General features: G+C 34.9%; 2 protein-coding genes across 6 annotated transcripts in view; one reads left to right on the top strand and one right to left on the bottom strand.

Moving 5' to 3' along the window:
- Positions 1-3,438: 3,438 nt before the first annotated feature.
- On the bottom strand, positions 3,439-7,864 carry LOC128988899 (nucleoporin NDC1). The gene has a single exon (XM_054410664.1). The coding sequence runs from the start codon at positions 7,641-7,643 to the stop codon at positions 5,859-5,861; it is 1,785 nt and encodes a 594-aa protein (XP_054266639.1). The 5' UTR covers positions 7,644-7,864; the 3' UTR covers positions 3,439-5,858.
- Positions 4,581-13,042, top strand: part of LOC128988895 (polyamine-transporting ATPase 13A3-like) — a 39,249-nt gene continuing 30,787 nt past the window's right edge. Inside the window, exons 1-2 of one of the 5 annotated variants that reach the window (XM_054410660.1) lie at positions 4,581-4,691; positions 10,418-10,509. In XM_054410660.1, coding sequence (XP_054266635.1) covers positions 10,494-10,509 — 16 coding nt within the window. In that variant the 5' untranslated portion in view covers positions 4,581-4,691; positions 10,418-10,493. Of the gene's footprint in view, positions 4,692-8,934; positions 9,072-10,376; positions 10,510-13,042 lie in introns of those variants that run through there. The other 4 variants (XM_054410661.1, XM_054410658.1, XM_054410657.1 and 1 more) reach the window with 4 other exon arrangements.

Below are 13,042 nucleotides of genomic sequence, written 5' to 3'. Positions count from 1 at the left end.
CATGGTCACTTGTAAGCCTGGCCCTCTTACTTGGTCAGCCAACCAGAAGACACCCGGGGATCCTATAATGTAGCTAGTCTCAGTCTCAGAATTCAGTACATTGTCATCTCTCAACAAGAAAAGTTACTTCTAAAACAGCAATTTTCAACAAGTGACAGGGAGAAAAAACAAACTAGTTTATTTCTTGTCAGACCAGTCCCTTCTTTCTAGCACAACTGGCCCCAGTGTAGACAGGGCCTTACTGTTTGTTTTTGTCAGACCCGCTCAGACTGTCAAGTATGAAGAAATTCCGTTTCCAATGATTAGACCTAAAATTCTACCATGTGTTGCAGTTCTAAGCTAGTAACTTCCAGAGTGCAAATGTCAGGTACAGCCAACGATGTAAAGAACTCTATGTATTGCGCTCACAGTGGCACTGCGGACTCGGTTTTTGGTCTATCTCCCCCCGCTTCCGGCTGGCAGAAGCCGACGCAGCCCATACATTCACCATTATAAAACGCACCGTTTTAGTTGCTGCTATGTTAAAATATTGCTAATGCATGTCAAACTCTTTCTATTCTAAACATTAGGTCTGTTTTGTTTCTTGTAGAAAATTACCCATTTGAACTCTTTAAAACTACACATTCACTAAACTCGGTTTTAATGAGTTGCACAACTGTTGATATTGTTAGCTCCAAATTGTACTAGGTAAAATAACCAGTAATTGCAAAGAAAGGATAGAAAATACAATATTTGTAATTTCAAACCCCTTATTAAACAATTTATTACACATTACACGGTACTTTGTTATTATCTGGAGGCCACTTATTTTAGAGGGATTTTTTGTACCTCATACCAAAAATAACTACATAATTGGAAAGAACATACTTAAATTGACTTACTGTCCAAATTTGACATGATTACGATTAGCGGCCTTTGAGTTCTGCTTCCCAGAAGGCAGCGATGTCGGCGAGGGTTGAGTTGAAACTGAGGCTACCTGTATACAGCGCGCTGCGGCGGTTATGTTAAATTAGATTATCATAAATATGTTTGTAGGACTTTCCTCATTTCGTTCAAAAGAACGTCACTCATTATGGGGACAAAACTGACCTAGTGCACAACAATAAATCGCTCCAGGCACAGACCCAGATACAGGCGGTGACAGGTGATGCGCCTTGATTTTGGCCTACTTGGAGAGGATTTGGCGGGCGAAAGTATGACTCATCTGGTTTCGTTCAATTCATAACGAAACTAGTAAAGTCTTACAAACATATTTATGATAACCCAACCTAACTTAACCGCCGCAGCACGCTGTTTAAGGGTGGCCTCCGTATAGTACCAAAGTACCCATTAAATATTTCTGAATAGGATAATTTTGTTCAGTTTTTGCCTCATATCTATGTTAGACGTAAACGTGACACTTTTTTATCTGTTTTGCGACCTATTTTGTAAGATACATTGTCATCACAGAGTGAATGGAAAAAGTAATGCGCTTACGTCAAACATATTTCTTAAGCAAAAACTTAACAAAATAATACTATTCAGAAATGTTTAATAAGTTAAGTAAAATAGGTTTGACATTACAAATATTGCACTTTCTATAATTTCTTTTCAATTACTTTATTTTGCCATGTACAATTTGGAACTAGCAAGTTGTTTAAAAACATCTAAAATCGAGTTTAGTTAATAAGCAGTTTGAAAGAGTTCAAATGGGTTATTTTGTGCAAGAAACAAAACAGACATAAAGTTTTGTATAGTGAAAAGAGTTTGACATGTGTTAGCAATATTTTTCCTGTATATTTCAACAGAGCAGCAACTAAAAAAATGTGTGTTTTATTATGGTGAGTGTATTGGCTGCGTCTGCTTCTGCCAGTCGTGAGTGGGGGAAGCTAGACCGCATGGCCAACACTGAGCAAGTTGTTAATATCAAGACAACAGCAATCCATGAGTTGTTAATATCGATGGGTAATACTTTAATACTCTTCAATGAACAGCTACCAATTGTTTTTGATGTGATAACCACATAATTAAGTCGTAAGTGAAGGTTTAAGTGATTTTATGATTAAAATAATGAACTTGGAACTAGATCATATCTTTTGGAGAGCTGACATTCTAATTCATTTTAATTAAACTAATTCAAGTTTCCAAGTTTGTTCAATGTTTCCTGTTCTAATTATGACATATAATTTGTTAACTTGTAAGTAATAGAATTGCAGATCATTAAAAATAAATGTACCGTACGTCTGCTTGAAATTAAACTGTATATTAACTTATATAAGTTGTCATATTTATTATGTTTAAATATATTATGGTACGTAGGACAGTAAAAAACCTAATTTACAAAAAATGTTATTTATTTTCCAAAAAGAACACACATTAATACAAGTAAAAAACAATGTTTATGCCTAACAAACAACATATTCTTAAAGATAACTTTGAGACAATTTCAATCCTATTAAAACACTCAAAGTATTCTAAGTCCCATTGGCAGTAATAAAATTACAATGTATTATTAAACTTTATTTTATTCTTTTAACAAAAATCCAGGTCCCTTGAGAAGGGGTGGATTTTATGTGGGATTAAGAGACAAAACCTGACATTTAAGCTTTTTACAAGAATTGGATGGAAAAAACTAAGCCACATAATTCCAAAGATGGTATCAAAACATCTAGATCCAACAATGAAAACTGTCTTGTGAAATTCTAAATTAAAGCCTTAGAAGAACTTTATTTGTTGGGACACAATTTGTTGTATATATTTTTTAACTCATAAATTTTTTACTAATATTATTGGTTTAAATTACCCTTCTCATAAAATAAACTTCAGATTTTTGTTTTGTATTAGAATTCATTTAACTGTGAGGCTTTGAAAAGTAAAAAAAATAAATGAGATTAAGCTGCTGTACTCATGCTTGTAAAATAGAGACAATATTATTTTTAAACAAACGTATTAATTATCAAGGTATATGTTAATGACATTAAGAAATATATAATAAACATAATACAGTTTAAATCTTACTATATTTCAGGGCTACTGTAACAAAATTCTAACCTATCTATGAAAAAAAAAACAAATAAGTTAATTCTTTACACAAATAATAATGCTTAACCATAAAACAACACTATTGTACAGTGTTGTTTACTTGAATCAATACAATTTACTTTACTATATATACAAAACAATTTATTCTCAACATTAACAATTTACATGAACAAATATTATAGGAAAAAGAGAAATAGTAAGTGGACCCAACTTGCAACTAATTTATATCATGGAGGTTGATGCTTTATATAAGTTAACAAGAGTGGCGGCTAAAGGCAATGATGCCAAATAAGATTATGATTTTGAAACAACCTCGATATAAATAATAGATAGCCTAGACCAAATTACAGAAAGTAAACTAAAATTGGAAAACATTTAAACTTTTATTTTTATTTTTACTTTTTTTTTTGTTTGTAATTACATACTGTAGTCCTATTCAATTATTTAGGTCATTTTAAGAAATTGTGTTTTTTTATTAATTCAACCTTCAGAGCTAATCACATAAAATTAATAAACTAAACCTTAAACAGGATTCTTTGTGTTTAGTCCTGAAGATTGGATTACAATTCATGATTATGTACTATTGGTATATCAAAAGGAATTAGCCTGCTTTGTATGGCTACAAGGTAGATAAGCCTACTTATCGTTGTTGCTGTTGCTAATAATAATTCAATGTTGTACACCATATAATTTATGTTTCCAGCTTATAATCACTTAAAATTTCTCCTAGATACTATTGTTGTAATCTGCAATAAAAACCTATCCTAATAATTGCAGTCAGTTGTATAACAATATTCAAATTTAAAATGTGTGTTGTACAATACACTGCAGAGTCTTAATCTGGGATCAGAGTGCTATCTTGCATTTTTATGCAATGTTATCAAAATACCAACATCTTTTTATAGCAAATACTTGAGATCTTAAGTATAAAAGACACTTTTGCCTTTAGGCAACTGATTGTCACTTGATTTGCCCAGGTAAGAGAGTTTGTAGTAAACTTTCAGGTACATTTCACATTTCATTGGTGCACTATGTGCACTTAACTAGTGATTGAAGGTCATTTACCTAGTTATTACTTTCTTACATTCCAATTTTGTTTTTCCTTCCATTGCTTCTCTTAGCTTATAGTTTGGTTATCATTATTAGATTTGTTAATATTTATCAAGCCCCAATTGTTCCCCTATTTGTCCCCTAAATGTGCCAGGTCATGGTGGAAGGAAAATACATAGGTGTGCTATTCCCGTCACTCGGATTGCAAACAAATGATCACCTGATTTGTTTTGATTTGGTTGTTATTGTTTTTATAATGAACACATTCAACCATTTTGAAAACATTATAAAAACAATAACAATCAAATCAAAACAAATACATAGGTACTGTACTAATTTGAAAGTTACAATCAGGTGATCTTTTGTTTGAAATCCGAGTGACGTCAGAATATGATGGGAATAGCACACCTAGATGTATTTTCCTTCCACCATGGTGCCAGGTATTAAATATATTGCTGATATATATTCTTATACTTCCATAAATTGTTGATTTATTTCTGGGGTTTTTTAGTGTCATGAGACAAAAAATATGGGATGATCCCAGTTTGCCTTCAAAACATGGTATTCTGACTAAAAGAGTAGGATCACTTGGTGGTACACGAGTTTTTTGCAGAGGTTAGGTAAGGTTTAGTTTATAGGTTTATTGCACAGTAGCACCACAACTGTATAGGCTGATAGTGTTATACATAATAATTTGATACCTTCAGAAGCAATACAAATTGAAAAAAAAGATTGTTTGACCTAGTTGGAAAACTGTTTTTAACTTGAAATACATGAATCTTAAATAATCTACGATCAACATTAAATTTACAATATTATTTACAGCACATCTTTTAATAAGACCACAACAGCTTTGAATTGTTTAACCTACCATCATACTAATTGTTAACACTCCTACGATTTAACATCAAAATTGTTATCCCGTTTATAAAATATCCGGAGCAGATTTTCTTATAGGACACACAGCTGACATAAGAAATAAAGGGTTGCTTGATTGGCTTAGCCTATAGGCCTATATTGAATGGTGTCAAACGTAAGACACAGGATGAAAAACCTGGCAAGAGTAGGCTATAGAACCATACCTATTGTATTAGGGGCTATGAAAAGAATTTGGGTTAGTTTGTTTTTAGTTTAAGTCTGGTTTTAATATCTCCTGATAAGCAAAGGTAAAGAAATTTGTAATGACTACCTACTCGCTTTGCTTGATTGAATAGGCTCCATGTCATTTACGAATAAGGTCAAATACCTGTTAGCTGCCCCGACCTTTTTAAATGCAAGATCAATCAGGTTAGGGTAGGATGGTAATAACATTTATCATATGTAAACAATTTTCTAGATATTACAAATAAAATAATGAATAAGTATCCTAACCTAACCTGGCCTGACTCGACTTAAATTTGAAGGAGTTGGAGCCAGCTAATGGATTTTACTAACTTACACTTAAAGTAGATTTACATTCATCAGGATTATCAAATATAATACATCCGGTTTACATCACCGACTTAAATGGTATCTAAAATTAGTGATACGGTACTAGGCTTGTCATGTTGAGATTATTTTAGAAATATGGAATGAGTTAAACGTGTGTTTAAAGGCGGGGATACTGCACAGAATACCCTTGAATACCAAATCGGCCATGGTCTTAATAAATAGAAGTAGTCCTAGCTATACATTCATGTCAAAATTACAATTAAGTCAAAAATAAATGTGAACTAGTACAAAAATGTAAGAATTCATTTTTTATCAGGAACTGGACTAGAAAAATGCATTATACCCAGATAGAAAATTCAAACCTCCTTGAATGCACTGAAGTTGTCCAACTGCAATTTCACATCCACTGGTAACTGAATATCTTTCATGTAAGGACCAAATGTGACAGCTATCAAGTACAAACTTCTCTTCACTGATGATCTCAATAAGTACTTCATTTGAACGTCCAAAGGATCGTTTGCAAACGACTTCTTGACAATGAGGTTCTGTTTAAAAAGCTTGTCCAAAACCTGTTTGAGATTTACAACTGTGTTGATGATATCAGGCAAATCTTTTTGAACGATTCCGTAGCGGTCTTCAGTCAAGGAAGCTGAACACAAGAATGCCAAACCTTGAACGGCCCATATAACAGGCTGTGACTTACAGAGCAAGAAGTTTATTCTGGTGTCTGGAGACTCCCCAAAAAAATAAGCGATGTAAGGTTTCTTATAAAACTGTTCTAGTTTGGCGTTCACCCAGTTTTGGATATTGTTAAAGGCGACTTCAACAGCACTCTGAGCCTCCAGGGTTCTCTCACCAACCATCTTGACACCCATAGGGGAAGCTAGTTTTCTTATGTTGTGATTATGAAAATGGAAACCAGTCACTTCAACTTTAGACACTTTGTTCAGAGCGTCTTTTTTATTACTGTTATCTTGCAGCAATGCTTGACTCAAGTCGCTAGTAAAAGTCTTTATCAAGGTGATACACTCTTTATGTATACTATTCCAGTCATGTGGATGTCCTCCAGGGTGACTCAATGTAAATATTTCTTCTCTCCTTTGACGACACTTTGTTGATAATATGAATAGATCTAAATAACCCAAATGGTGAATGATTGGGACATCAGCCTTCTTGAGGGAATCAATCAGTCTCATGTGGTTTCCAGTTGGCAACAGTTCATTAGAAACCGGAAAAACACAGTGTTCAGTTAGATGCACATTGAATAACAGTTCCATAGTGTGCAATCCAGTGACAAAAATAGATGAAAATAACCAAAGGTAGAAAATTAACTTGATGTTCAGTAATCCTCGAATCGAATCAATAGGTTCTTTGTCCATTTTGAGGGAGAGAAATTCAGCTATAGCACTTCGAATCAAACCGCCATAAATATAATACAGAATCAAGAAAATAACAGTCGGCACAACCGAATGTTTTATGGAATGCTTCATGTTCTCCTTCAATGCTGCTTTTACCCGATAAAACTTATATTGTTGAATCAAAGGAAATATCAAGTTTCTAGAACCAAACATGTAATCATTTACGAAGTAAAAAATTCCAATCCAAACTCCTCCGAGCAACAGAAATAGATTGTTCTCAACGAGGCAACTATCCATGAGTTTTGACTGAAATTTATATACACAGGGTTTGACGAGAAAGTAAGACGTGCTATCATGAATGGAGCTATAGATGCAAAATACTGTAACTCCAATCACAACATGTAACAACATCAATAAAATGTTGCGGATACTGAATATGTGACGAATCTTTTGAAATCTTGTGACATGGTATACAGGGCCAGTTACATAGTCTCTTTTGCAAACCTCTCCTTGTGAGTAAATTGTGAGTACGAGTACAACGAGCTTGGGCCACAAACTAAGAGAGAGAAACACACTAAAGCAATTTGCTATCCATGACAAAGGATGAAAGGGATCTGCACTTATGAACAAGATATAAGTCAAGAACATCATGAGCTGAATAATAATACTCCATACAACAGCAACTCTCATTCTCCAAATATGTATTTCTCCATTGGTAGGGTTGTCCATCTTAGAAGAAATTGGCATGCCATTTTCTTGTAAACGAGTCAATATATTGGTCATTTTAGTGTTGAAACTTGCTTACCAAACTTTAAGTTGAAAGCCGAGTTTGCCGGGTTCACACAGAATCTTAACTTTAGTAATTAACTGAATTCGAAACAATAAAATATTTAAGTATTTGGAATTAATCGTCACAAAGTTATTCAGATTTTTCTTCATACAACTCAATCACAAGTTAAGGAACAACATTTTAAAGGAAACTAACATAATGCAGGTACAACTTCACTCACAAAGTAACATAACCTAAAAGAAAAGAAGTCAACATGAAGATGAACAATCACGTTTGGTTGGTTTAACGGTTTTAACGGATTCCCGCTGCCTGAAAAACAGCTGAGTCAAAGACAGACATCGTTGATTGACTTGGGAGAATGAGAGATACATGCCAAATAATTAGCTATACATTCATATTATAATAATATTCATTAAACTTTTGGATGTATATTTTTTACTGTCAACGGTAAAAGGGTAAAAATGTATCATTGCTACTAATACGGTAATTTAACCATATTTGGAGTAGCTAAAAAGTACGATTTCCCCTCTCTAACTTTAGTGTGAATCAGCGAATGTGACAGTTCAGCCACAGCACTATTCATTTATTAATAAATTGAAATAAACCTTACTCGACAAAAAGAACGACAATTTTTTCAGATTTAGATAAAGTTGTTATTTAAGTTTATGTTCATCTACATTCTACAACATTGGCATTTTTACTTTTTGTAGTGTTTATTTAGGGAATGGCCAATGGTCAAAACAAAAGCTTGTCTTGTTACCACTTCATATCGTTGACTCAGGTTGGTGAAGTTTTGTTTGTTAGAATCATTTAGGCTATTGATTAAATTTATTTAATTATGTATCAGTAATGGCATACACCATTTTACATTTCTGCTACATATAGCCATAAGATGTTCAAAAATTGAAAATCCGTCAATCACCGAGATAAACTAGAAAACAAGTGCAAGACTGCTTGGTCGGTAATAAACTCAGCAGCTGGGAAGTCTACGCAGAAAAATATGTCTACAGGTTACAAATAAGTTACACAACCATGTACAGTAACAATTGGGTTTGAGGCTTATTATATTATTCAATGGTAATATTTGTAAGCTATCTCCACTCCACTTAGCCTTAACATTTCCCAAACAGCTGATTTTGTGTGCCTATGGCGGGAATGTTTGCGTGGTGTTCAATTTGACAGACGACAACACTAAAGTGTTTGTTTTTGTTTATTCAATTCATTCCCTGCTTGTTGACACGTTCACGTTCCATTGCAATGACGTAGAATAGACTAATCATAGTTTAAAATAGGCCTGGCCTAGTATGTTTACTTTGGTTAAATTGATTACTTTGCAACAATTGTGATATTTTATTAGGGCTGTTAAGAAAATAAGACAATATGTTATAGTTTTACATATATTTATGTTATGTTCCTTTCAGGTTAGTTTGTTAAACTAAATAATATGCCATCATTATTATTAATTTTTCATTAGTTTAGGCCTTTTATTAATCGGTTCCGCTTGGACGTGATATGTTAGAAAATAGAAAAATACTGTTATGGGGTTAAAGAACTTATATACTTTTTCTCGCATTGAATCAATTTTTTGAGTATAGTAGGCCTAGGTAGGCTAAATTTAGTGATAAGTTTCAGATTCTATGTTTTTATCACCTCTTTAGTACCTAGGAAAACACTCTTTAATTCCACCCTACAAACTGTACTACAATGGTTAAGCGAGTTTTTCAGGGGTGGTGTCTAGTAATCTAGCGGTGTCTACAGGAAGTCTTGGTGACCAAACAGTCTTTTGAGAAAGTTGTAGTGTTGGTGTTTAGAAACAGTTTAAAATGTCTTATAGGACGTTTTAGGTGGGGGTAAAATAACTTATATACTTTTTCTCGCCTTAAATCAATTTTTTTAGTACAGTAGGTAGGCTAGTGATAAGTTTCAGTATCAATGTTTTTATCACCTCTTTAGTACACCTATTGCTTTATTTTATATTTGAACATAAACGGCAAACACCATTTTACAATTGGGTTTTAACAAGATAATATTCAAGAAGATAATCAATATTCAAGATAATCAATAGCAAAGAACACAATTAATTGAAAGAAAGATATCATTAAAAAACTATACAAAAACAACAACAAAGAGTAACAACAATTGATAAAGATTGCATAAATTAATAACAAGGATTAAAAATATTTTAAAATGAAAGCGATACAGTTATAAATACTCTAGACAAAAATAAAAACTTAAATTGACGGAATAATATTGCTTGGCAGTTGGCACTTCCTCTCACTGATTGTGTGGCCCTTTAGAGGCACCACCAAAAACACACTCACTTCACTGCACATATGGCACTGGAAGTGTGACCCTCTAGAGGCACCACCAAAAGCACAAAGACTAAAGCTGGATCTGGTCAGCAGCCCACTTAAACACTAATCTCCTAAAGAGTGGCAAGGAAGGCCCAAAGAAAGAACTCAAGTTGTACTGCTGGTGATGCTTGGAGAAGGGTCGAGATCTCCGGGTGGAGACTGGGACATGAAAGTTAATCAGTTCAAGTAGTTCAGGACTGTCCACCTGACCATTGATGATATTGAAGAGTTGTAAAAGATCAAAAGCGGCTCTTCGTGATGCGAGCTTAACAGGAAAACACTCTTTATCTCCGCCCTACAAGTAGGCCTACTATAATTAATTAGGAAAGTAGAAATACACTATTTTTGTACTAGAATATTTTCTGATTACAGTATAGCCTACCGGTACTTACTTAAATATTCTGCCAGTCTAGGCCTACACTAATTCCTTGTTTCGATTACCAAGAGAAGGTTGGAAGTTTGTCCTGCCACAGGATCTGTACCATCATAATGGAAAGTTCAAGAAGTAAGTATTACATAGTATAATACACAATTAATTTGCAATATAAATCTGTTAAAACACTTATTTATCACATATACCATCTGTTTAAAAATTTGTATTTAGGCTACATACCTACCTATTTAGGCCTTCAGCTCGTGACTCGTAAGCTGACACTTGACCGATCGCTACTGTAACTAGCATCTAGTTCAAAAACGTTATGTGCCGTCATGCGGGCTGTGTCAACTGTCCTCACAACCCACGTGAAGGCGCTTAAGTACATGAAACACAGCGAGTCAGAGAAAATGTTTATGGTCTGGTCTTTTCCTTACCTCCACCATCCTCCCGCATACACTGCCTGCGCTAGGCCCAAACGCCAGCTTACGAGCTTTAACACCTCGTTTAAAAACTGGCTGTTTTAAAATGGGGAACAATAACACAGAGTACTGTATCTATGATCTATTATTGGATGAAATACTCGTTCGATATATAACTCGATAGCCTGTAAAAAATCCAACCAATAAAAAAGTAGCAAAACATGTAATTTAGGTAAGTATTGGCATACAGTAGACTTCCTCTTATCCGGACTCCTCGGGACCGAGGCCAGTCCGGATAACGGGTTTTCCGGTTAAACCGACGTCCCCAAAAACTCATTAAAACAGACTGTTTACTGTGATATTTCACTTAAATTTAGGAGAGCATTTTATTTAGACACGTGATCACTGGTCTCAAATCTTTCCCACGAGAACAGTCGTTTCAGTACTGCCCACTTCCTGCCGATCTAGGCCGGTTAAACCAATGTGCTGATAAAAATTGTCCGGTTAAACAGATGTCATTTCCGCCGAGTGTAGTCCGGTTAATCCGATGTCCGGTTAAAAGGTATCCGGATAAGAGGGAGTCTACTGTACTCCTAAATTAACGCAACGGAGTTATTATGATAACGCACATTTTTGTGTACGTTAGAATTTAAATAGATTTGAGCGTCGGATAGACAGTCTAGCAGTGTGGGGTTTCTTTATCTAAGAAAATTCCAGGGGACAGAGTTAATCGGGAGTTATCAGATAAGCTTGTAATAATATTAGGCCGAATGTGTAAACAAAGATAAGGGCAAACCTTTTATTACTGAATACTTTCGGTAATTTATAATCTCTCTGGGATAGATGGATTAAAGCTTCCAAGTCAAATTAGGATTACTGAAAGATATGGACAATTTAAAATAAAATACGTAATTGATTCAGAGTGTGGTATTTCTCATGCGAGACCAGCCCACAGGTGTTGGTGGTTTAACCACTCATCATAACATCATAATCAATTACGTTGATCGGGAAAATTGAATGACTTTACACTGGTGAACGGTGATAATTAACAAATTTCTTGACTATTCAGCTCGAATACTTTAATTGATAATATTTGAAATAGCCGTTTGTCGAGTAGAGAGGACACGATTGACTAACCAACAAAGGGAGGTTGGTGTCAATAAGCTCAGGACTGTTAGTGGAGGTTAGCAATATACAGCAATGTACTCTATGATACCTGTACTATGTTCTAATATCAAAGCCAATTAGCCTTAGGAGTGCTAGCGTCAGTTAAGATTCAAGTAGCGACTAACTAACGGTTTAAGAAGGTTAGCGTCAGTACAGGAATCTCGGGGAGTATTAAGCTGACCAACTAGCTAGAGGAGTGCTAGTGTCAGTTAAGTGGCAATTAGTAGGTAATTAGCGGATAATTAGCAAACTGTTAGGCTGACTAACTAACGGTTTAAGAAGGTTAGTGTCAGTACAGGAATCTCGGGGAGTATTAAGCTGACCAACTAGCTAGAGGAGTGCTAGTGTCAGTTAAGTGACAATTAGTAGGTAATTAGCGGATAATTAGCAAACTGTTAGGCTGACTAACTAACGGTTTAAGAAGGTTAGTGTCAGTACCGGGATCTCGGGGAGTATTAAGCTGACCAACTAGCTAGAGGAGTGCTAGTGTCAGTTAAGTGACAATTAGTAGGTAATTAGCGGATAATTAGCAAACTGTTAGGCTGACTAACTAACGGTTTAAGAAGGTTAGCGTCAGTACAGGAATCTCGGGGAGTATTAAGCTGACCAACTAGCTAGAGGAGTGCTAGTGTCAGTTAAGTGACAATTAGTAGGTAATTAGCGGATAATTAGCAAACTGTTAGGCTGACTAACTAACGGTTTAAGAAGGTTAGTGTCAGTACCGGGATCTCGGGGAGTATTAAGCTGACCAACTAGCTAGAGGAGTGCTAGTGTCAGTTAAGTGACAATTAGTAGGTAATTAGCGGATAATTAGCAAACTGTTAGGCTGACTAACTAACGGTTTAAGAAGGTTAGTGTCAGTACCGGGATCTCGGGGAGTATTAAGCTGACCAACTTGCTAGAGGAGTGCTAGTGTCAGTTAAGTGACAATTAGTAGGTAATTAGCGGATAATTAGCAAACTGTTAGGCTGACTAACTAACGGTTTAAGAAGGTTAGCGTCAGTACAGGAATCTCGGGGAGGATTAAGCTGACCAACTAGCTAGAGGAGTGCTAGTGTCAGTTAAGTGACAATTAG

This window comes from Macrosteles quadrilineatus, unplaced genomic scaffold (assembly GCF_028750875.1).
Source record: "Macrosteles quadrilineatus isolate MER2022 unplaced genomic scaffold, UCM_ALF_1.0 Scaffold_3__2_contigs__length_128488019, whole genome shotgun sequence".
In the NCBI taxonomy this organism is placed as follows: domain Eukaryota; kingdom Metazoa; phylum Arthropoda; class Insecta; order Hemiptera; family Cicadellidae; genus Macrosteles; species Macrosteles quadrilineatus.
This window is presented reverse-complemented; position numbering and strand designations above follow the sequence as displayed.

What these genes read in the sequence shown, in the direction of transcription:
- LOC128988899 (XM_054410664.1), bottom strand. Translation starts at nt 7,643, where the DNA reads ATGACCAATATATTGACTCGTTTACAAGAAAATGGCATGCCAATTTCT.